Raw genomic sequence first — 24,043 nt, 5'->3', positions numbered from 1 at the left:
CCTGAAATCTCAACAGGAGGATCCCTACAGATGATGGAGTAGAAGCTATAACCCCCTTGCCTCTATCAAGAGGTAGAGAAGGTGAAGTAGACAAAGGGGGCTCCTGACGGGGCCTCGGTCAAAGAAATGTCACTAGAACGGATTACGGCCCGGTTTTCGACAATGAGTTGCTCCAAAAATGGAATCTCCTTCACAAGAGCATCTGAGTGCACAAGTGCAACATCATCCGCACAAGGAACTAGGACAGGAATATCTCCTGCCTGTACGAGAGGGTCCCTGGTGCCGTGAGAAGCCTCCTGAGGAGGAACTAGCTCAGCAACTCTAACTGGCATGGCAGGAACAGGACGTGCTGATTGTCCTGCTCGCGCTGTACAAGAAGATCCAAGATGAAAAGCTGATGGTCTTGGGCAAGAGGTGGAAGGTCCAACAGCGCGAGAAATGGCAGGACATGCAGTAGGTTGTGAAGTAGGTCGAGCCGAGGTGGTCCTATGAGGCGCTACACACGTGGACCTTTTAGGCTGTTTCCTTTTTCTCTTCCTTAGGCAATCTCTAGCAAAATGCTCAAGGGTCCTACAGATCCTACACTGATCCTGTCTCCCAACGATCTCGACTCTCTACTTGAAGAATGAGCCATCTAGACACTGGAGCATGATGTGGGCATCCGTAATGTTAGGGTCAGAGACAACGACCCTGACACGTGGTACCCCATCCGTCCTGACTGCCACTGTTGCCGAAGAAGGCATCCCAAGGAGTGGGGGGTTCTCGATGACCATCCTGAAAGCGGCTCCAATGGACAATAAGAGTCAATGGTACACCTGAGGGAGGCCGGGGAATCTGAGAAAAAGTGAAAACGCCCAGCCATCCTCCTCCATAGGGTCAAAACCCAGCGAAAAGGGTGTCAAGAAAATCCTCCTGGAGCTCAGTGCCAAAGGACTGGCCTGGAGCACTATACGTGCTGCATCCCGGGAATCAAAAACAACCTGAAACAAACCTCGACCAAGAAGACGAACATCTTTGAGGTGCCCTGCGAGGTCTCCAGGTAGAGCGGCGAGCATCCAATCCCTAGCCTATTATCTATAAGGGTGGGGCCTCCTGCTCTGTATCTTTTTTGAGCTGCTGTAACTTGTCTTTTGAGAATGTGATGGTTTTTGCGGCCGGTGGAAGTGGGCGAGGATTGGCTAAAGACAGGGCCCATCGTCAATCGGGGTGAAAAGGCCGACTCGAGAACACTGTTGAGCTCCATCCGACTAAAAAGCTGCTTAGGAAGAGGGTGAAGGCAGAGGAGAGTTTGAGAGAGAAGCTAGAACAGGGTGAGGGTGAGGGTTGAGGGAGAGGCTAGAAGAGGCTAGGAGGGGGGGACGTAAAGCCTGAAGAGGAAAGGGGGGGGAGGGATGAATGGAGAAGGGCTGAAGGAGGAGGAGAGTGGAGAGGCAGAGGGGCAAAAGGAGTGGGAGAGGAGCGAAGGGGGGCGGGGGACGGGCTGAGGGAGCGGGGGTAGGGGTTGAGGGGGCGGGGGAGAGGGGGCTGAGAGGCGGGGATAGAGGATGGGGGAGAAGGGGCTGTAGGGGCGGGGGGAGAGAGGGCTGAGAGGCAGGGATAGAGGGCGGGGGAGAGGGGACTGAGACACGAGAGGAGAGGGCAGGGAAGAGGGAGCTGAGGAGCGAGGGAAGGGGGTGGGCGTAGAGGACGGGGGAAGGGGCTGTGAGAGCAGGGGGAGGTGAGGCAAGGGGGGGACTGAAGGAAGGGAGGAGAGAGGGGCAGGGAGGGAGGCCGGAAGAGGCTGAGAGGGGGCAGCAAGGGAGTTGGGGAGCAGCAGCAGCCTACCCTGCTGATTCTGGATATTTGATAATGAATAGACAAAAATATTTGGCTATGACACACATGCATCCCATGTATGACTCACACGGGGGTGCTTTAGCACAATTGGAGAGACAATGCTTCCAGGCGCACTTCCAAGATCCACCAACAAAGTGTTGGCTCTTCGATACACTAGCGCGACCAACTGCCATGTATGCAGCACGGATTGTGATATGCCAATAGCAGAGTGGAGGAGATTTTAGTGGCTACAGGTGACCATGGGATCTAGGATTATTTGGAGCAAGCCCTCGGTCCCTCATGAGATAGTACAGGCAGATTTCGCCACCATGACACAACAGATTGATGCCATCTTCTAGACGGTGACATTCATTCATAGAGTTTGGGACTACCCCACTGGAGACTTCCGAGGCTGGCTGTGGAGTCATCCAAAAGATTAGCTGAGAGCGGGACGGACACATGGTATGCACGTATATCCACAAGGTTTGCTAGACACGGAATTCAGATGGACAAGCTCCTCCCTTTCAAACCAGTATGGATGCACCCCCTGAGTTGATCCCGCGTGATGAGATTAACCGTATCATACTATTACGCCCTTCTCAACTAACTACTAATAATCACGAGAGCTAGCACCATATCTTTCCACCCAGCCAACCTTGCTGGAGCGTGAGAGTACACACAGAGAAAATCAAAATCTGAAACATACATGAAGGTCCCTTCTCATTCTCTCACTAACTCCAACAAGCCCCATCTCCCTAGATGGATCTAGATGCCACATGCCATCATTATAGGGCCTTTCCTAATGCATCTTTTTTTTCCCCTCTCTTGGGATACTTTGAAATCCTTTGCCCCTAGGCACATTTCTTGCATTAGGCCCTTAGCCTTAAATCCACCTAGTCTGGTGCTATCAGCCCTCGCCTAGGACCTTGACATTAATTCCCTCCCGATCATTTACATGAAGCGCAAACAAATATATTACAAACGTAGATCCTTAAGGGAAATGTCCACTGATTCTTCCGAGGTCATGCCACCTCAGCTAGAGCGTAACATTCCTTCCCTCTTCAGACATCACCGTCCTCAATGATAAAGTCTAGGAACACTCTCCGCAATTGGTATACGGATTCCCAGGTGGCTTCTGATAGAGGCTGACCATGCCATGGAACCAACACCGTGGGTATCTTCCGATTTCGCACTTGCATTGTTCCTCGGTCCAGGATTCTTGTTGGTTTGCGTCTTGCGTTATCCTCTATCTCCTGAAACAAAACCACACCTTCGATTAGTGAGTCACCAGTATGCAAAAATGTCTTTAAACGAGAAACATGAAACACTGGGTGCACCATGCAACCTTGTGGCAATTCTAATTTATAGGCTACCTTGCCTATTCTCTTTAGAATTAACCACGGCCCACAATATCGAGGTGATAACTTAGCACACTCTCCTGAAGTTAACGACTTCGTGTGCGAAGGAACTCTGAGAAAAACTTTTTCTCCTTCCTTAAATTCTCTTATAGACCGGTTTTCATCCGCATACGCCTTGGCTCTATCCATAGCCTGGCAGATATTAGCTCTCGCAAGTGCTAGCATCTCTCGCATCTGAACCACAAAGTTCGCGGCACTAGGCACTTTCTGAGGTACTCCAACTATAGTTGGATTCGCTGGTCTATAACCATAGTTCAGTTCAAACGGACTGAACCTTGTAGAGAAATGTTTTCTATCATTGTACGCAAACTCCAACAATGGCAACCACTTGTCCCATGTATGTTGTCTCAATGACACATATGCTCTAAGCATATCCTCTAAAATTTGGTTGATTCTTTCTATCTGACTATCCGTTTCTGGATGATCCCCACTACTCATTTCCAACTCAGTCCTTAGTGTCTCAAATACCGCAGTCCAAAAATGACCGGTAAATTTGACATCTCTGTCTTACACTATGGATCTGGGTAATCCATGCAGACGAAATATATGTCTAATAAATAAATCCGCCACTTGCGGGGCACTAACTGACTCCCTAGTTGGAATGAAGTGAGCCATCTTGGTAAGACGATCAACCACCACAAGGATAGAATCATATCCACCTTGTGTCGTAGGCAGACCTACAATAAAGTCCATGGAAATGCTCTCCCACTTACTTAGTGGTATCTCCAAGGGTTGTAAAAGTCCAGGTGGCTTCACCCGCTCGGCCTTACTTACCTGACACGAAAAACAACGTGTCACATATTCATGAATATGCTTTTTCATCTTTGGCCAAAAGAAATCTCGCTTCACGAGATCATATGTCTTCTCGACTCCTGGATGTCCCGCACATGGGCTATCATGGCACTGTCGAATGACTCTCTGCTTGAGATCATTCTGATTAGGTACTACTACCTTGCCATTTCTTTTCAGCATACCATCCCTTATGGTATATCTTGCATAAGTTTGGCCTTTTCTGGATGCCAGGTCATCCTTTTCGTTTTCCCCGGGTTTTAACACATGAGCCTTAGGCCAAAGGCTCTGGACAAACTCGTCCACCTTTTGAGTTTCTCTAATCTCGGTCATTAGAGCACTCTCTAATACCGTGAAACTCATGTTATGCATAATGCGTGACAACGCATCAGCAACTTTATTATCTTTCCCTCTTCGGTACCGAATCGTTAAATTAAACTCCTGCATGAGCTCTGCCCACCTAGCTTGGCAGCCTCTCAAGTCAGGTTGTTTACAAAAATGTTTCAGAGTATCATGATCAACATCCACATAAAACTCTGATCCATACAAATAATGTCGCCATGTTTTCAAGGCATGGACAACAGCATACAACTCTAATTCATGAGTTGGCCAATTCCTTTGAGAGGGAGAAAGCTTCTTGCTTTCAAAAGCTACTAGCCTTCCCTCTTGAAGGAGAACTGCTCCTACCGCAATGCCACTTGCATCGGTTTCCAGGAACAACGGTTTCTGGGGATCAACTATTTTTAACACCGGTCCTGTGACCACAGCTTGTTTTATGGTGTTAAAACTTTCTTGTTGATTCTGTCCCCATATAAAAGGTACTTTATCTGAGGTCAGATCAATCAATGGCGATACTATTTCGGAATATCCTTTGATATGCCTTCGATAAAATTGAACAAATCCCAAGAATGATCGCAAAGCGGTCAGACTCTGAGGGATTGGCCAAGTCAATATCGCAACCACTTTCTTTGGATCCATTTCTACCCCTCTAGAGTAATTATGAATCCTAAATATTCAAGTCTAACCATACACAATATAGTTTTCTTTTTATTTACATAAAGACTGGCTTTCCTCAAAGTACTGAACACTATTCTTAAGTGTTCGCGATGCTCATTAATACTTTTACTGAATACCAGAATATCGTCAATAAAATGTACTACAAACTTTCCGATATACGGACGTAGTAAATCGTTCATAAGCATGACAAATGTAGCTGGAGCATTGATAAGTCCAAAGAGCATTACCAAAAACTCATAATGACCAAACCTGCTTCTAAAAGCGGTTTTATGCACATCCTCGCCTCTAATACGGATCTGATGGTAGCCACACTTAAGATCTATCTTGCTGAAAATTACGGCCCCATGCAATGCATCTAGCAAATCATCGATCCGAGCCATCGGATACATGTGCTTAACAGTGATATTATTTAATGCTCTGTAATCTATATAGAGGCGAAAAGTATCAAGCAAATCATCGATCCGAGCCATCGGATACCTGTGCTTAACAGTGATATTATTTAATGCTCTGTAATCTATACAGAGGCGAAAAGTATCATCTCTCTTCCTCTTTAATATCACTGGGGAAGCAAAAGGTGAAAAACTCGGTTGAATATGCCCCACCTTGAGGTATTCTTCCAGTTGTCTTCGCACCTCAGCTTCTTCTGTAAAGCTTAATCTATAGGGAGGTCTATTTACAAGTTCTGCCCCCGGGATTAGTTCGATCTTATGCTGAACATTCCGCTCTGGAGGTAACCCATAAGGTAGCTCATCCCTAAAACAGTCAGAGAACTCCTCTGCTGTAAAATCAGCCAGCTTGGCCATTTCACCACTTTGCGTAACATCAGTGCTAGCTGAAGAATCATCAACCGGCTCTACCGATGCTATACAAAGGAATAAAAACTCTTCTTGAGCTTTTCGGATTTCCATCACGGAAACCAACGGTCCTTGAGGTACATCTTTCTCACCTCGTAAGACATACAACACATCATTCATCTCGAATTGATATACGTGCTTTTTCCAATCAATGGCTGGATTCTTCCTAGAATGCCACGCCTTACCCAGGGCTATATCTGCATGAGCAAGCTTAGTCATTTCAAAATCAAGCTTCTCAGCATAGTCTTGAATACGAATCTCCAACTGGGTAACCCTTTGGTCCCATACTTCAGTTGAACTTCCATCTGCCATCCTGACTGTATATGCATAGTCAGATGGGCTAGTCTTTAACTTCAGCCTCTTCACGAGCTTGGAGTTAATTACATTGTGAGTTGACGCCGAGTCAAACAACACAATGACATCATGATTGGCCACTTGCCCTTTCATCTTAATTAACTCCGTATCATTAAAGGCTGTATACCCCGTTGCTGCGGGCTTAGATAGGATGTTATCAGGTTTACTCGTTACTAGCTTAGCAACAGACACACATAATAAACAAGGTACTGATCTCTGAGAAGATCCCGCTAGTTGAATCTGCATCTGTTCCGCTCTGGGACTTCCCTCCATTTCCACGTCGCATTCTGAGATTACCATCTCAACCATCCGACGATCCTTATTTCGTGGACAATCTTTCCACTGATGAGGCTGAAGGCAACCAAAACACAAGCCTTCTCTCCTCGCTTTTTCTCTTTGCTCTGGGTTTAAGGGAGACTTTGACCAAGCCCGGGCTGCCATTGGTGTTTTTTTCCTTCTTCACTCCAATGGTGGTACTTGATTTAGGAGTTTCAACTGGATTCGCCTACTTGGCTTGACCACTCGGCTGAGAACCACTCCCTTTACTAATCCACTTCTTCTTAAACCCAGATTTCTTCTGGTACCCATACTGGGTTCCGACCTGCGCAAACCCACTTGGCCTGCTGCCCTTGGCATCTTCATAGTTCAGGGTTATGGCTATTGCATCATCCAACGTGTTCGCATACTTAGCCCCAACTTCCATTTTAATCCGATCATTCAATCCAAATATGAAATCTTTCACTTGGATTGATTGAGGTAGGGGCTCATCAACCTTCATTACGCTCTCTCGAAACTTATCAGTGTATTCTGCCACTGACAAATTTCTCTGACGAAGGTTTCTATACTGATCCCAAGCTCGGGATGCTTCGTCAGGAGGTAAGAAGTGTTTCCTAAATTCCCTTTTAAACCCCTCCCAGGTAGTGGATGCAATACCATCTTTCTGTTGTTTAATCCACCACCAATCCGCTGCCTCACTAAACATGTGGGTGGCCTCGCGGATTTTCTTGATATCATTTCTGATTTCACAAATGGCGAATGCCTCGTCCCATTTGTGTAACCAGGTCTCAATGACATCAAAACTACGGTCATTCATCTGACCAAAATACTTTTCCGGCCTATAATTGGCAATATTAGGTACTTTAGCCCTTCTAGGCCCGACCGTATGGACACTCATCTCGAGAAGGTCTGGCAGACATACTGTGTATCACTCTTCTAAGTTCAAACTATCCTGCATTTGCCTGTAACTGTTGCGCTAATATCTGCTGCAAGGCATCCTCAAGTAATGCAATCCTGCCAGATAAGGTGTGAACTGCTGCGCGCGACACCTGCTGGGTCGGCCGGACTCCTGACCCTATAGGGTCCATCCTGGAAGCTCCTTCTTCTGCTTCCATTCAGGTCAATGGGTGTTTTGCTTCTTTTCTTCTTTTTTTTTTTAAATAAATAAACACCGCTAGAAACTGTCATTACAAACTGACAAAATTCTGACACAATTCCCTATACTAGGGAATACCTGCAATCCCGACAACTACACTCACCAGGCATAATCCAAAATCCGACTTTTCCCTATGCTAGGGAAGTTCCTGCAATCAATTCTGACTCAAAAGCAGAGGCATATACACAAGCATAATCTGACCCTGCTTTGAACCACAAGCCTACATACGGGCTGGCTATCCCTTCATGCAAGCTGAATATTCCACACAAGCTAAGTTCAGGAAAAAAAACAAAATGACAAAAACAGGAGCAAATGATGTCGAGAGCCCCCTGGTTTGTTCGCTCCTGCCACCCGATTTGATACTGTGCCAGATCACGACGCCGGATATCAACACTCGCAATATCTACTAATTCGTCACGATCCCCTGTGTATACGATCTTCCTGCTACTGTTGAACCAGTAGATGGTCGTAGATCATGGGCAGCAACACCATAAAATTTTATTGCGCAACTCTGATGGTGATCTCCTCAACTGCATGCAAGTACATTCGAATCGCTATACAGTTACGCCCTTCGAATTATTTGCTTGGTGTCAATGATCTGTTACCTCAACTGCATCACACTGCAAAAATTCACCCCTTACACGTAACCAGCGCAGAGAATTCCAAGTTTCACTGATGCACCATCTCGTGACGACAGACTAGCTCTCGCTTCCACGACCTGCTCGCTATCGTATCTGATTCGAACTCCTCTTCAATTCAGCAAAACAATGTTCTGTTCGCAGTTTCTTCACAAACCACGCTCACGATCAACAAAAGCTACATTTCACTGACGACAGACTGCGCCCCTTCACAAGCGTGATCCCCCGAATCGCCACACCATGTGCTCTGATACCAAATGTTACGCCCTTCTCAACTAACTACTGATAATCACGGGAGCTAGCACCATATCTTTCCACCCAGCCAACCTTGCTGGAGCGTGAGAGTACACACAGAGAAAATCAAAATCTGAAACATACGTGAAGGTCCCTTCTCATTCTCTCACTAACTCCAACAAGCCCCATCTCCCTAGATGGATCTAGATGCCACATGCCATCTTTTTTTTCCCCTCTCTTGGGATACTTTGAAATCCTTTGCCCCTAGGCACATTTCTTGCATTAGGTCCTTAGCCTTAGTCTGGTGCTATCAGCCCTCACCTAGGACCTTGACATTAATTCCCTCCCGATCAATTACATGAAGCGCAAACAAATATATTACAAACGTAGATCCTTAAGGGAAATGTCGACTGATTCTTCCGAGGTCATGCCACCTCAGCTAGAGCGTAACACATACGGTTAGATCTCCTCCAGCTCCACACATCTGGGAATTTGGGGGAGACTAGGAGCTTCCCACCAAGTCTCAATTTTACCGCGATCACTTCTTGAGCGATTCATCATCAGACCCTAGTATCTCGAGGACAAAGGAGTCTCAAATGCACTGAGGATCACTATTGGGCAAATGCGGGTTTCGTCCCTTCAGCTGAGGATTGAGACAGGGAGAGCAACACGTAAACTCAAAGAGCAGCGGATCTACATGCTATGCACACTGGGAGTGATCGAGACAAAGGATCACTTTCTCCGCGCTTGCCCAGCCTACTACGAGAACCGAGGGCGATACCACTGTCTCTACCAGGATGGGAGTAGCTTCAGCCCACTATCACGATTGATCCACTTCCATGACCAGCTCTACATTGGGCTCTATCTGCTTGAGATGCACTGACACAAGGAGACCCTGCTACAACATATCAGAGAGCACCAGGAGGTGATAAGACTACAGGAAACAGAGGCTGAGGCTGACCAGACACAACAACAAGTCACAAATTTCTATGTTTTTGAGTCAGCTCCAAGACACAATGGGATGGAGGAGGAGCAGCTAGCGGAGAGAGGGGTGCAGAGACCACCCGTGACATGCAGAGACCACCCGTGACATGCAGAGCGAACAGAGCACCCTCGATTGAGGTCAGGCCTATTACAGCTTTCCTCATAGGAGACCGCCTGAGAGGAGGGGTCACTCTGAACATAGCTCAACGAGTTCAGAGATCAAGGAGACCATGTCCCCCTCCGCCACAAAAGCATGAGACAACCAGATGCAGATCCGAGACATCTACACCGCTCATAGACGAGCCACCACGGTGCCAGGTTTCGGATTTTGAGTTCCAGCTCCAATCTCAGCCTCCTTCAGATGGCACAAGATATATTTTGTACTTGATTTTGCTTGAGTTATTGAGTTTTTTATTTTCATTGCAGCATAGTATCAATAAGGGTCTTAGCACACCCTTTTCTCCAACCCTTTGTGGCTTGTATGAGTGCTTTTCCCTTTTGGTGTGTTCTGCACTTTGTCCCATAGGCTCGCGAGGCCTACTGCGGACTTTGTCCCATCAGTTGAGGATTGAGGCAGGGAGAGCAACGGGTATACCTAGAGAGCAACGGATCTGCACGCTATGTACGCTGGGGGCGATTGAGACAGAGGAGCATTTCCTTTGTGCTTGCCTAGCCTACTATGAGATTCGAGGACGCTACCACCTAGAGGGGAATGGCTTCAGTCCTTTGTCACGATGACCACGTCTGTATCAGACTCTATCTGATGGAGATGCGGCGACACGGGGAGGTGCTTCTACGACAGATCAGAGAGCAGCAGGGGTTGGTTAGACCACTACAGGACAAAGAGGGTGATTGGGCACAGCGACACGTCGCATACTTCTATACATTTGAGTCAGCCCCTGAACACAGTGGAGTGGAAGAAGAGGAGCTAGCCGATATGAGAGCAGTCTGGATGAGCAGCCGGCACAGTACCGCCGAGAGACGGACGCAAAGGCCACATGTGCGACAAAGAGCCCCCAAAGTACACTCTATTGAGGTCCGACCTATCACAGCTTTCCTCAAAGGAGATCGACAGAGACAAGGGATCACTCTAGACATAGCCCAGAGAGTCCAGAGAGCGAGGAGACCGTGCCCCCTGCCACAGCTCAAGACAGCTCGACAAACGCAGATACGAGATATTTTCGCAGCCCACCAGAGAGCCATCACTATACCAGGCTTCGGTTTCGACCCATCGCCTGGATGGATAGATTGATTGATATGATATGATTATGATTATGATTATGTTTATGATTATGATTTTGTTAGCATAGATTAGTACTCAGCAAGGGTCCTAGCGTACCCTTTGCTTCAGCCCACTGAGGCTTGTATGAGTTCGCTTTTCTGTGCGCTTTGTCCCATAGGCCCGCGAGGTCTCCCGTGGACGTTAATATATCTTTCTTTCTTTTTCTCTCTCTCAAAACTAAACCCAAAGACTCTCAGTCTTAAACTGATGTTATTCATATCACTCTTACATAGTACCTGAATGTGGTTATGTTATGCTATTATAATAATCTAGGGCTGAGTTGTTGTACTCCCCCACAAACTCTCAGTATCTAACTGATGCTGTAGTTTTTTTGTTTGTGTATTTTGTCCCATAGACCCGTGAGGTCTTCCGCGGACGTTAATATTTCTCTCTCTCTCTCTCTCTCTCTCTCTCTCTCTCTCTCCAATCAGCATTCCACACTCAGTAGTTAGGACAGGCATAGTGAGTTTACACAAAGCTCCTACAAGGTACCAATCAAAAAGAACTTAAGTCTTCTATTATCTCCAGCTACATTTCCCCTAGATACATTCTAAAATTGACATGCTTCTAGCATAGTTGCTAAGCAAACGTCAGCAAACGTTTGCTTGCTGGTCCACTTTGAAACAAATGTGGGTACAAACCTGCAATTTTAAATAGATGCATCTAGGATTTCAACTCTAGGCTACGAAAATTCAAACATCCTCATTTTTAAAAAACAACTACTTTCAAACAACATGTAAGGGCTGAAGCTTGCAGTTGCAGGTCATCAGTCATGCTCAAGTATCATTGCCACATGGCCTTAATCATTCTCGTCCCCTCCATTGTTTGTAGGTGAAGCACGCCCAAGAAAATAGCAGATTTGCAAATGCATTCTTAGCAAACGTTTGTTACATCATGCAAACGCATTTGTTTGCAACTACAACCCCTAGGATGAACAGCTCCATTTGATTCTAGTACATATACCTTATATTAACTAAGAAGTAACATGCCAAATCACATAGTCGAAGATATTTCATTTATAACGTATGAGATACCACACGGAGAAACAACCTCTAGATGGAATAACATTTGATAGGCCACATTTACGACTTGCAGTCTCCTTAGTTTTTAATTACAGCTCATGTGGATTCCTTCAATTTGACAATGTTTATACTCATAGCTAGATTTTAAATCCAAACCAACATTCTTCGTACAGTTCTAGACTCGTAAAACCAACAACTCTTTCCTTTTTAAGTTTATCTCCACACAAAGACTATAAATTGGCATTGCCTTGTATTCAAGAAGAGGTTATAGGAAGCATCTATATTATCAAGCATGAAATAAAGATGGTGATAATATACCTATTTGAACATACTTTGACAAATTAAATACTAATTCTGAAACAATCAAAATCACTGATAGTAAGGTCCAAGTGTTACACACAGGTCCAAGCTTAATCGTGAACTCCAGTTCCTTGCCATCCCTCAGCACTCTCAACAACCCCGTTTCTCCAGCTTTCTTCATAGACACCAAATGATCAAATATTATGCGCTCCCTATTACGAAAATGCACTGCAAAGATCCAAATTACTCGCATTAGCACCTTTGACAAGCACACACAGTAGAGCTCTCAAGCTGCACTATCTACTCATACAAATAGTAACCACATCAAAATTTTCAATAAAATAACAGTAGAAAACAAGATATGTGTAAAGTGAATGAGTGTCCAACATTGGATGATGGTATCATGACGTGCCAATTTATGTGGTCTTACTTTTCAACGCGTCATAGCTCTGGCTCTTAACAGAGTCACTAGCACTTTCTTACAACAATGATGTCCAATGCTCTGTTGAAATACATTGAAAACTACTAGTAAATGTGCAAATGCAAACCAACCTATACACCTATATTGGCCAAGGTGGGGGACTGCCAGCAAACAAAAAACAAGACGACATTAGTACTATACCATTTGTTTCCATTCGGATTATTTCAAAATGCACTTGTTTTGATAGCCAACACCACCATAACAATGTATGTGACAATTGCTTGTCGTGCCAGTCCAAGGCAAACACTATTCAGTTGTATCTATTTCCTCGGAGGTCCACTACATTCTCTCCCTCTGATTCTCACTCACATCCATAGCTCACTTTGTGTATTGAGTGCATCCTCTTGCAGTTGCAGTTAGAATTGAGCAGGAGATAGAGTGAGGATAGTCTATCTCCCGCTACATTGGTACATTGGTATCAGAGAGAGAGTGAGGATAGTCTATCTCCCGCTACATTGGTATCAGAGCTTCAGATACTTTCCTAAGACAAAGGGTTATCCTATAATTTCCTATAAATATTTTCTTCCAGTTTTGCAGTGAGGGTTTCAGCCCCTTCATACAGTTGTATTCAGCCCTTTAGGCATTCATTATTCAGTTGTATATATTTCCTCTTCAGAGGTCCACTACATTCTCTCCCTCTGATTCTCTCACTCACATCCACAAGCTCAATTTGTATATTGAGTGCATCATCTTGGAGTTGCAGTTAGTATTGAGCAGGAGAGAGAGTGAGGATAGTCTATCTTCCGCTACATTGGTATCAGAGCTTGAGATTCTTTCCTGAGACAGAGGGTTATCCTATAATTTCCTATAAATTTTTCTTCCAGTTTTGCAGTGAGGGTTTCAGCCCCTTCATACAGTTGTATTCAGCCCTTTGGACATTCATTATTTAGTTGTATCTATTTCCTCTTCGGAGGTCCACTACATTCTCTCCCTCTAATTCTCTCACTCACATCGACAAGCTCACTTTGTGTATTGAGTGCATCATCTTGCAGTTGTAGTTAGTATTGAGCAGGAGAGAGAGTAGGATAGTCTATCTCTCGCTACACACCAGGTCGTTTTTAATCTCAACCCGCACAAGGAGCACTTCTAGAAGTGGGCAACTCCTCCTTTAGAAATTGCACCATATTTCTTGCTGATTTCGGGCTGTTTCAAGGCTGGTCAACCTGTCTTTTGTTGTTTTCAACTGGTTTTCGGCTCCCAAACTGGTTCGCTCTCTCCTGGAGCTCATTTTCAACAAGGCAATCTATTTTGTGCACCTTTGGAGCTGTTTGGAAGCAGGGCGACCTGTTTTTTTGTGGGTTTTTCCATTGATTTTCAATCGCAACAGCTGTTTGGAGGGCTGGGCACACATTTTGAGGTGTTTTTCAGGACTATTTTGCTGTTTTGTGCTCGAATCATATTCTGGACAGATGCCCCACGAAAGCTCTTAAGGTCATGACACCTTATCAAGCATGGTTTGGTTGTGAGCCCAATGTGGGCTATTTCCATACATTTGGTTGTGTAGCAAATGTACATGTGCCTCGAATTGCATGGCAAACTTGATGACGAGGTAGAAAAGTGTATCTTTATTGGCTACAGCAGTTAAAGCAAGGGGTATAGACTTTATAATCCTGTGACCAAGAAGGTTTTCACTAGTCAAGATGGTATATTTGCTCAAAATGCAGATCTGCCCTTTGCTGGTTTTGACAGAGATCAGGTCCTTCTGAACCCTCTAACGGGCTGCTGCCCATTTCCTTTTATGATGCACCTGATATGGCAATGAAAACTCAGAATTTGCAGCAAGATATTCCAACGGGTGATGTCTCTGTTGAGCCTATGGCTGAGCCTGTTTCTCAGGAAGAAACAAACGATGCCGTTGCACATGAAAGTACAGCAGTGCAGGAAGCAAGATCAGTACCTCGTTGGCTGCTCCGCACTCTTGAGGACAACAAGCTTTCTGCACTAGTTCCTAGCCGTACACAAAGTGGCACTAGAGACACTGAGGCAGAGGAGCCTAGCAGTTTTGATGATGCGTGAGACAATGTGCATTAGATGCAAGCGGACTCCACCAAGAAAAACCACACTTGGAAGTGGGTGGACTTGCCCGTTGGCAAGAAGGCAATTGGCACGAGCTTGGTGTACAAGCTAAAAGAAAATCAGATGGTTCCATAGACAGGTACAAAGCTCATCTTGTGGCAAAGTGCTATGCACAATAAAAAGGCATCGATTTGCCCCCACTTCTTGTATGACCACCGTTAGATGCGGCCACAATTCATGGATGGAAGAACCATCAGCTGGACATTCAAACTGCATTCTTAAATGGGGACCTTTTTGGATTAGGGTTGGTCACCTCCTCATCTGTGAGCCCCCAAATGAGGAGTGCATCAGGTGGTTGACAATAGGACAATAGAAATTGAGTTTTGGGGATGCCACATGGGCAGCAAGCAGGCTGCCATGTGGACAGCAAAGAGAGAACTGCACCTAGCAGAGGAGAGCCACCATGGTGAGAGAGAGGAAGTCCACGAATGGAGAAGGCATTGCCATATAAACTCAAAAACACAGCAAACTGACCAAGTAAAACCCTTCCTGGGATGCAAAATGCACAACCAAAATCTGCCCACAGTGACAAATATTGTCACAGCCTATCAAAGGCTTGTAATGCACCAAATTGCTCTGCAAATGCCCAAAAATCTGCAAAAAAATGGCAAAAGTCTGCAAATTGACTCACACTGAGTCCAGAACTGCTTGCAAACCTCCCAAATGGCCCTTCAACTGCCAAATTGCATCCAAATGCCAAAAGCCTCAATTTCTTCAAGGAAATTGCATCCAAAAGAAGGGCAAATTGACGGAAACCTCCAAAAATGCCTGAAATTACAGTTCAAAACCAAAAGCCCCAAATTTTGGGGTGAAATTGCAAGCGAAAGAGGGCAAATTGATTGAAAGCCCCAAATTTGTAATTTGTCTGTCAAAGCCCCAAATGTGCTCAACACCTGCAAATGTGCACAAATCTACCCCCGAATTTGCTTGAATCTGAGCCAAACAATGGCTTAAAGCAAAGAATGCGCCTGCAAATGGACCCTGCAAGAAGAACCCTGCTCAAGAAACCTGCGACAGTCCGTACAGTACGGACTGTATGGCTGTACGGACGGCTGGCGTGAGCTGTATGGCGAAAGTACAGTCAACTGTACGAAAGGCCTGGCACAGCTTGTACGGAATGCGGGAACTGTACGGCGACCTGTACGAACATAATGGCACAGTTGTACTGAAGGGACAGGTACAGAATGCAGTATGGACGACCTGTACGGCGCTCTAACTGCAGATGTACAGAACACAGGTACAAAAGCAGGTACGGATGGCGACGCTGATGGATTAGCTGTACGAAACCAGAGCTATACGACGGTATGGCTTGTACGGACGCTGAGCTCCGCGGGAGCTATACGAACAGCGACGTCAAACGTGCGGGTACAGAATCCGTACTGTTGTATGGATGGCGGCAAATCTCGCGCAGAGAGCTTGCGGGCTGGGAGCAAGAGGTCGGGCAGGGTGAACCTGCTTTGATAGCAAATGTGAACAAAATGAGAGCAAGAGAGTGAGCTGAACGTAAGTCTGCTGAATAGTGGACTGAAATGAAGTGAGTACAAAAGAGAAGTGAGGGGTTTTGTCTAAGTGACAAAACCCTATCTTATCCACTAACCGTAGTTAGGGATTAGACTGTGGTTAGGGGGGAAAACCTCAATGAGGGAAAAGTGCCCCTAACCCACTTATTACATTACATTGGCCACTGCCTAGAATATGATAATAATTCTAACAAGTTTATGTTTCTCAGCCCATTGGATTTGTGGAACCTGGCAAGGAAGCCAAAGTATGCAAGCTGAGAAAGGCGTTGTATGGTTTGAAGCAAGCTGCTCAAGCTTGGTATTCAAAGCTAGATGCCTTTTTTACCAGCTAGTAGTCTACATGAGAGCACCCTCTATGTCCAGAAGGAGGGGGGGATTGGTTTTCTATGCCGATGAAATGATGCTCACTGGTACTAATGCTGCAAAAACTGCACATTTTTTGCTGAATTATAGTAGATGTTTGAGATGTCAGATTTGTGGTTGCTTCACTACTATTTGGGCATCCAATTTATATGGAATAATAGTGGTATTGGGCTGTTGCAGTCCAAGTATATTGGTAAGCTCCTAGAACGGTCCAGATTTCAGAATTGCAAGCCCATCTCTACTCCTATGGAGCTGGTGCTTAAGCTGTCCGTTCACGATGCCAGTGAACCTTTTGATACCTCTGTTTATAGCCAAGCTATGGGATGCCTTATTTACTTATGCAACACGCGTCTTGATGTTCAGTATGCAATGTCCCAGTTGAGCAGGTTTATGAGCAGCCCAAAGACTTCACATTGGCAAGCTGTGATGCGTGTGTTCCATTATTTGCAAGGCACCCAAACTCTTGGTTTGCTCTTTCCCAGGGGGTGACTTTCAGATTGGGCAGGTGATTTTCATACTCAGGAGTCCACTTGTGGTACCTGTGCCTTTTTGGACACTCGTGCATTTCTTAAGCAAGGAACAGTCTACAATGGCTACCTCTTCATGTGAGGCTGAGTACAGGGCAATCTTCGCGACCGCCATCGACTGTCACTGGAGGAGCCTACTCCAATTCTGAGTGACAATCGAAGTCACATTGTAGTGGCGCATAATCCTATGTCTCATGCTCATACGAAACACATTGAAATTCATTATCATTATGTCAGGGAGCGACTACATGCACGGGACATCAGCTTGGTCTTCTGCACTACACAACAGAATGTGGCCAATCTCCTTACCAAAGCATTACCCCGTCCAAAGATTGAGGCTTCTCGCAAAGCTTTAAACTCATATCCATTTGGAATTGATGTTTACCTTGTACATTGTGGCATTGTCACTGTAGGGTGGTGTTGAAATATTTAAATTTTTAAGGCAGTGGCCAATGCTATGTAATAAGGGGCTAGGGGCCCTAACCTTAGTTAGAGGTTGAGTTTGTGGGTGAATTGTCACCACACCCCAATCAGGGTTCATTCTAGGGTTTTGTCTCTATGTTGCTGCAATTTCATTCCAGCTAGTTTCAGCTCCATTCTCTCGGTTCCATTTCCAACATTTTTATCATTATTCACCAAACAAGTAGACAGATAAACATATATAGAAATTCCTTCTGATTTTGGTTCTGCATACAACCAACAAAAATGGGGAGAGGAGGTTTTGCTTCTACCGCAAACTATTCCTGCACGTATGACGAGCAGCATGGGAGAGAGAAGGTTTTGCATCTATTGAAAAATATTCGACATGGCAAGGGCACTTCTGCAATCGAAAACAAACTACGGAGCCATTTGGGCACCATTTTGACTTATTCTTTTGACACTACCCTTTGGTCACCAAGTTGATTGGATTTACAACGCTGTGTGAATAAGACGGCCAAAAACTATGTCATGACATTTTGGTGTATACTGACACAACAAGTCATTAAGACCTTGGTGGACAAAAATTTTGTAGGTCACACTCCCATGAACAATAGGAAGGTTGTGCAAATTAGAAGGCACACTCAACAAGGGACACAAGAGCATGGACATGGAACTATTGTATAATGAGTGCCAAGAAGAGAGAATGTGTCTCGGAAGTGTTACATTTCAAATAATCATCCCTCTTGTAAAAAGAGGGTTGATTGTGTCCTTCAAGTAATGAGCCATTTGGGAACACCATATCTTCCAACCCACCTCTTTGTACAATAACCCCTATGCACAAGTTTCCTCATAGCTCAAAGTATTTTTATTTCACTTCAATACAGAGGTGCTCTATCAACATGCAAGGTCCCAATCCAACCCTTACCTTGAACTACTTCAAATTCAACGTTACATGCATGGTTCACAACATGAGCATGAACGAGCTAACGGTCACCAATCGTATAAAGAACCCACATCAAATATTATAAATGGGTCAGTAGCCTCTCGCCCCTCCTCCCAAAAGGAGACTGAAAGCGAGAGAGAGAGAGAGAGAGAGAGAGAGAGAGAGAGAGAGAGAGAGAGAGAGATTATTAAGGTATTCGAAAGACCAAAGGGTCTATGAGACAGAAAAACCTGATACAATTAGCTGAATGGGTGGAGCCTCTAAGTGGGCATCTATACCCAAGGCAAATACAACATAAACATAAAAACACTAGTACAAAGTGTATGAGCCCATGGGGAGGACGGAAGTTGTAGTGTGGCATCATTATGGTGGTCCTCTATATGCTGGCGGAGGGACCAAGTCCACGAGAGGCTCCGATGATGTATAGGGATGTGGCGGCATAAAACCCATGCAAGTGCTGGCGACAATCAGTATGCATGGCCCTCTGTGGTCCCTCAACCGTGGCCCTGCATCAAACAAGTGCCAATCTTATCGACATGCTGATGGGTCTATTGTATCTCTTGCTCGAGCCTCGGCTATGCCGGCTCCATGCACTTTTTTATGATAAGGCGCACACACTTGGAGAGATTTGTGCCTGCATTCAATTCCAGTGCACTAGTAATACCCAAGTGCCAAGGGTCAAAACTAAGGCATTTCTCAACAACTGTGACACCTGACTATGACAAGGCGTCAATGCAAATCCCAAGAAGTGCTCGAACAGCCTCAAGGCGTGAAATGCAATACATTGTCCTCTAACACCTTTCTAGGTACACCCTCTGTGTGGCTGGGTGTCTGTTTACAACCTGTATGGCCTAGAGAGAGCCCCAAAGTAGAACAAAAGCAATGCAATCCAAAAATAAGTCAGAATATCCATACCCACTGCCCATGGAAGAGGGGCAAGAAGAAATGCATGCAAAATGGGCAAAAGAAATTGGGAAAATGCAGATGGATATGATGCGGGAAATGGACGTGAAAAACAGTTTTCTTACATCCAAGATAGAGAGTTTGGAAGCTCAGGTGATTAGTCTTCAAGATGAGAATGCAAAATTGAAAGCAAACACACACGGAGATGAAGGGGAGCTTCCACCATCCCTACACGAGGAGCTGAATATCATCAAGGAACAAATGAGGCAGATCAAAGGGGCAAAGGGGACATCAGAAGAAGGATGCAGGATCATAAATGAGCTGAAATCTGAGAATGAAAACTCAGAAAAGACTTGGCATCCGTGCAAGACACTATGAAGGGTAAACATGCTGAATTCACTCATAAAAGGCAAGGCTGCAATTCTAGAATGGAGCGACGTGGTCAAGAAAGGCACTGCTGTCCCCAAGAAAGAGTTCATTTCAGATGCTCTAGAGGAGGATAAAAGGAGAAACAGTAAAGCCCTAAATGTCTTAGTCCGAGGCCTCATAGAAGGAGACACCCCTATGGCAAATGCAAATGCATTGTTCACCAAAATGGGTGTGAACCTGACATGTGAGACAGCTTGGAGAGTTGGTAAGCCCGATGCACCCACAAGGCCACTTGTGATGAAGCTACGAACAGCCATGGATAGGAAGACCCTCATGAGTACAAGGGTGACCTTGACGGATCTACCTGGATGATGACCTCACCCTCCTACAGCAGGAACACTAGAGGGAAGGTATGGTACACGTCATGGCAGCAAGAGAAGCAAGGAAATGGGCTGCATACAGAGATGGTAGAGTGATCATCCGAGAGAGAGGAGATCAGGACCGGGGAGAGAAGGAAGGAAAGCAAGAGAAAGAGGAGGGTGAATTGTGACGGTGCCGGACCAGAGGGACACAAAGTGGACTGAGAATTGCAGTGTGGAATTGCAATGGCACACTCTAGTCTGATCCAGTTGGTTTCTCAGAGACATACACTGACAGAGATATGGTCCTCTACACTGAGACACATGAGATCCCCGAGAGAGGATTGCCCACCGTGACAGGATATACATGGGAGTCATCTCATAGGAACGAGATGAGGAGAGACACTAGTGTGCAAGGTTCAGGGGGAGTGGCTATCCTCTTTAGTAGATCACACATGAGACCTCTCATATCAGTGGCACGGAGAGAGGAGCATGCGCGACACATGTGGATACGAGTCCAGCTACTAGGCACACGACCGATTCTTATAGCAGTGTGCTATTTCCCTCTAGATACCTCATCCTATGCACGTGAGGTCACCACAAAAGGGCACGGTCCATATGAGTCAACTCAGGATGATATCACCGAATTCTCCAAGCAAGGGGACATCCTTCTTCTTGGTGACTTCAATGCACGCACAGGTAATAGGCAGGTGGGCCTAATGGACTTTGCATCAGATTCCCTCATAGTAGAACTAGATGCAGCTGAGCTCGGGATGGTGAGACATTCTGCAGATGCACCACAGGTAAAAGAGTCTAGACGACATCTACTTGAGCTAGGGGCTGTTCATTATTTGATCATTTATAATGGTCTACCGAGATGGCCACCGGTGGTCTCACTTATTTCCCGCATGGCACACGGACAATCACAGTGGACTACCTCTTGGGTCCCTTGACCTTCACCTCACGGATATACGACTTCATTGTGCCCCCTCCCCCACTCGGGGCTGATCACTCGTACCTAGCCTTTTGTATCTCTGCCACTATGCCAGCCACAGAGAGGGTCCCCCCCACGCCCACTCGTGTACAGGTTCACTTTGATCGCGCCCTGGACCCCATCTATGTGAGCAACTTAGCGAAGGGACTTCCAGCCCTACTACTTGGAGATGTTGTAGACCTCGCCCACGCCTCAGAGACCCTTTCCACGCTCGTCATGGACGCAACCATCAAGTTTTTCCCCACGACTCAATCTGCACGTGCCTCACTAAGGCAGATGCCACAGAATCACTGGTATGATGATGAGTGCAGAGAGATGAGAGCTCACCTCACACACAAGCTAGCCCTTGGTCACTTGGCATCACCCGAGGCACAACGGATTTCACGACAACTGACACGTCGTAAGCGGCAGGCCTTCCTCATCCATAGAATGGACGAGGTGATCAGTTCATTTGGAGGAGGGGATCCCACCATTGGATGGGGGCTTCTATCGGAGGGGAAGCCACATATACCCATCACAGACCCAAGTGTTTGGCACACTTATGCATGCTCTCTTTATGATGTCTTGATGCAGGCACCACACCTGATATGTCGACTATGCCCTGGCCTACCACTTGCCACTTGTTCACTGCACAGAATGTGCGGGCTGCACTCAGCCGGCTTCATAACCGGAGAGCACAGGACCATGTGGGACTACGGACTAAGCACTTTGATCAAGACTGGGAACTATCGCACTCTCATGATTGGCCACACGCGCTGGCCAAGATCTATGGTGGATCGACACTGGAGAGGGAGATCAACAGTCATACAGAGGCACATGGGCAATGTGCTCTAGGGCAGGCGGGCTTCCGGAGACAGCACTCCACTCTAGACCACATCTTCACCTTGACGGCTATCATTGAGGAGGCGAGGTCGAGACGCCATAAAGTCTACGCTTGTTTTGTAGACTTTCGAAAGGCCTTCGACATTGTCCCGCGATCCCACATGATCAAGAGACTACAAAATATGCAAATTCCAGAAGTTCTGATCTGGGGAGTGGTGAGCCTATACGAGTCCGTTAGAGGGAGAGTTCGTGCCCAAGGAGGCCTATTAGACTGGATTGAGAGCACGATTGGAGTAAAGCAGGGGTGCCCTCTCTCACCGACTCTCTTCGAACTATACATTGATAAGATTACATCTTTCATAGACCGCCTAGGAGGCGAGGGAGCACCACTAGCGGACTTGATGATACAGATTCTACTATATGCGGATGACATAGTCCTCCTGTCATCTTCGGCAGAGGGACTACAGAGACATCTAGATGCCCTAGAGGTGTTCTGTAGAGAGAGAGACTTGATGGTTAACCTTGGGAAGACCAAGGTCATGATCTTCAACACCTCCTACACAGTGCTTCAGCGACATAGCTTTACATACCAGAGTCAGCCAATGGAGATTGTGCAGTCCTACATATACTTGGGTGCATCTTTCACAGTTTTCACGATGACCCACACAGCCAGAGCACAACTCACACGAGGACATGGTGCCTTGGCCCGACTAGAGCGACAGTGCTTCCAGGCGCACTTCTAGGATCCACCGACGAAGTGTTGGCTTTTCGACACTCTAGTGAGGCTGACCGCCATGTATGCAGCACCGTTTTGGGGGTGTGATATTTCAGCAGCAGAGTGGAAGAGATTCGAGCGGCTACAGGTGATTATGGGCTCCAGAATGATTCAGAGTAAGCCCTGGGTCCCTCGTCAGATAGTACAGGTAGAGTTTGCCATGACCCCTCTCCAGCTTGATGCCATCTTTCAGACAGTGACTTCCCTCCACAGAGTTTGGGACCTACCTCGTGAGAGACTTCGAGACTGGCACTAGAGTCCTCCATACGACTATCTGAGAGGGGGGCAGGTACATCATGGTTTGCACGCATCACCGCATGGTTCGCCAGTCGCGGGATTCAAATGGATCGACTTCCCCTGTTTCAGTATAGCATGGATGCACCGCCCGAGTCGATCCCACGAGATGAGATTAACCGCATCATACGATTAGATCTCCTCCAGCTCCACACATCTCGCACTTGGGGGGGGGGGGGGGGGGGACCAGGAGTTCCCCACCAAGACCCAACTCTACTATGACCACTTTTTGAGAGTATCAGAAGACGGGCTCATCATCAGACCTCAGTATCTCAAGGACAAAGGAGTCTCACACGCACTGAGGATTGCCATCGGACAGATGCGGGTCTCGTCCCATCAGCTGAGGATCGAGACAGGGAGAGCTACACACATACCCAGAGAGCAGCGGACTTGCAAGTTGTGCACGATGGGGACGGTCGAGACAGGAGGGTTACCAAAAAGCGAGCAAGAAAAACCGAGTAGAGCTATTACACCGAGCATAAAAAAGCGAGCAAACCATCCAAATCATTCATTTATTGTATTGGGGAAAGAATATTGTAACCAACATCAAATACAACTGAAAACATGAAAGGGCCAGAAGTGTGGTGTAGGGAAAGTTGCTATTCGTTTCTGTAGGCTCTAAGCATCCTATTTCTCATTATAGGCACCTCTAAAGATCCATTACCTCTCACATGGATGAACGAAATCTGTCTATATATGTATTACCTCTCACATGGATGATCAAAATCTATCTATATATGTATCTATTTCTTATTTACAACAAATAAAAGGAGCATAAGAAGCTTCAATTTTTGGATTATTTTCCTAACCTTTTATCCGTCTATCCTAACATCATATGAGCATAGAAATAAACTTTTATTTTGGCTTTTGCATGACACTGTATTGTACTTCAAAGCCACGCACATTTTTCATGAATAATCTGAGGATAGAAGAGTTTCACAGTCTCCTTAATCATGGCACCTTAAATTTATGGAAATGGGGTAAGCCATTAGAGAAAGCATTTAGTAACAGCAAGGAAGCCATGCGAAGAATTAAGCCAACAGGCAGTGATGCCAAAT

General features: G+C 46.0%; 1 protein-coding gene across 2 annotated transcripts in view; it reads right to left on the bottom strand.

Moving 5' to 3' along the window:
• LOC147905319 (protease Do-like 10, mitochondrial) overlaps nt 1–24,043 on the bottom strand; it is a 104,322-nt gene that overhangs the window by 44,349 nt on the left and 35,930 nt on the right. For both annotated transcript variants that reach the window (XM_087400009.1, XM_087400083.1), the window contains exon 5: nt 12,240–12,367. In XM_087400009.1, coding sequence (XP_087256135.1) covers nt 12,240–12,367 — 128 coding nt within the window. The remainder of the gene's footprint in view (nt 1–12,239; nt 12,368–24,043) is intronic.

This window comes from Dipteris shenzhenensis, chromosome 1, assembly GCF_047967505.1.
Source record: "Dipteris shenzhenensis isolate YYH24624 ecotype China chromosome 1, Dip_SZ_1.0, whole genome shotgun sequence".
In the NCBI taxonomy this organism is placed as follows: Eukaryota; Viridiplantae; Streptophyta; class Polypodiopsida; order Gleicheniales; family Dipteridaceae; genus Dipteris; species Dipteris shenzhenensis.
Note: the sequence above shows the minus strand (reverse complement) of the source record. Positions and strands in the feature narration are given on the sequence as shown.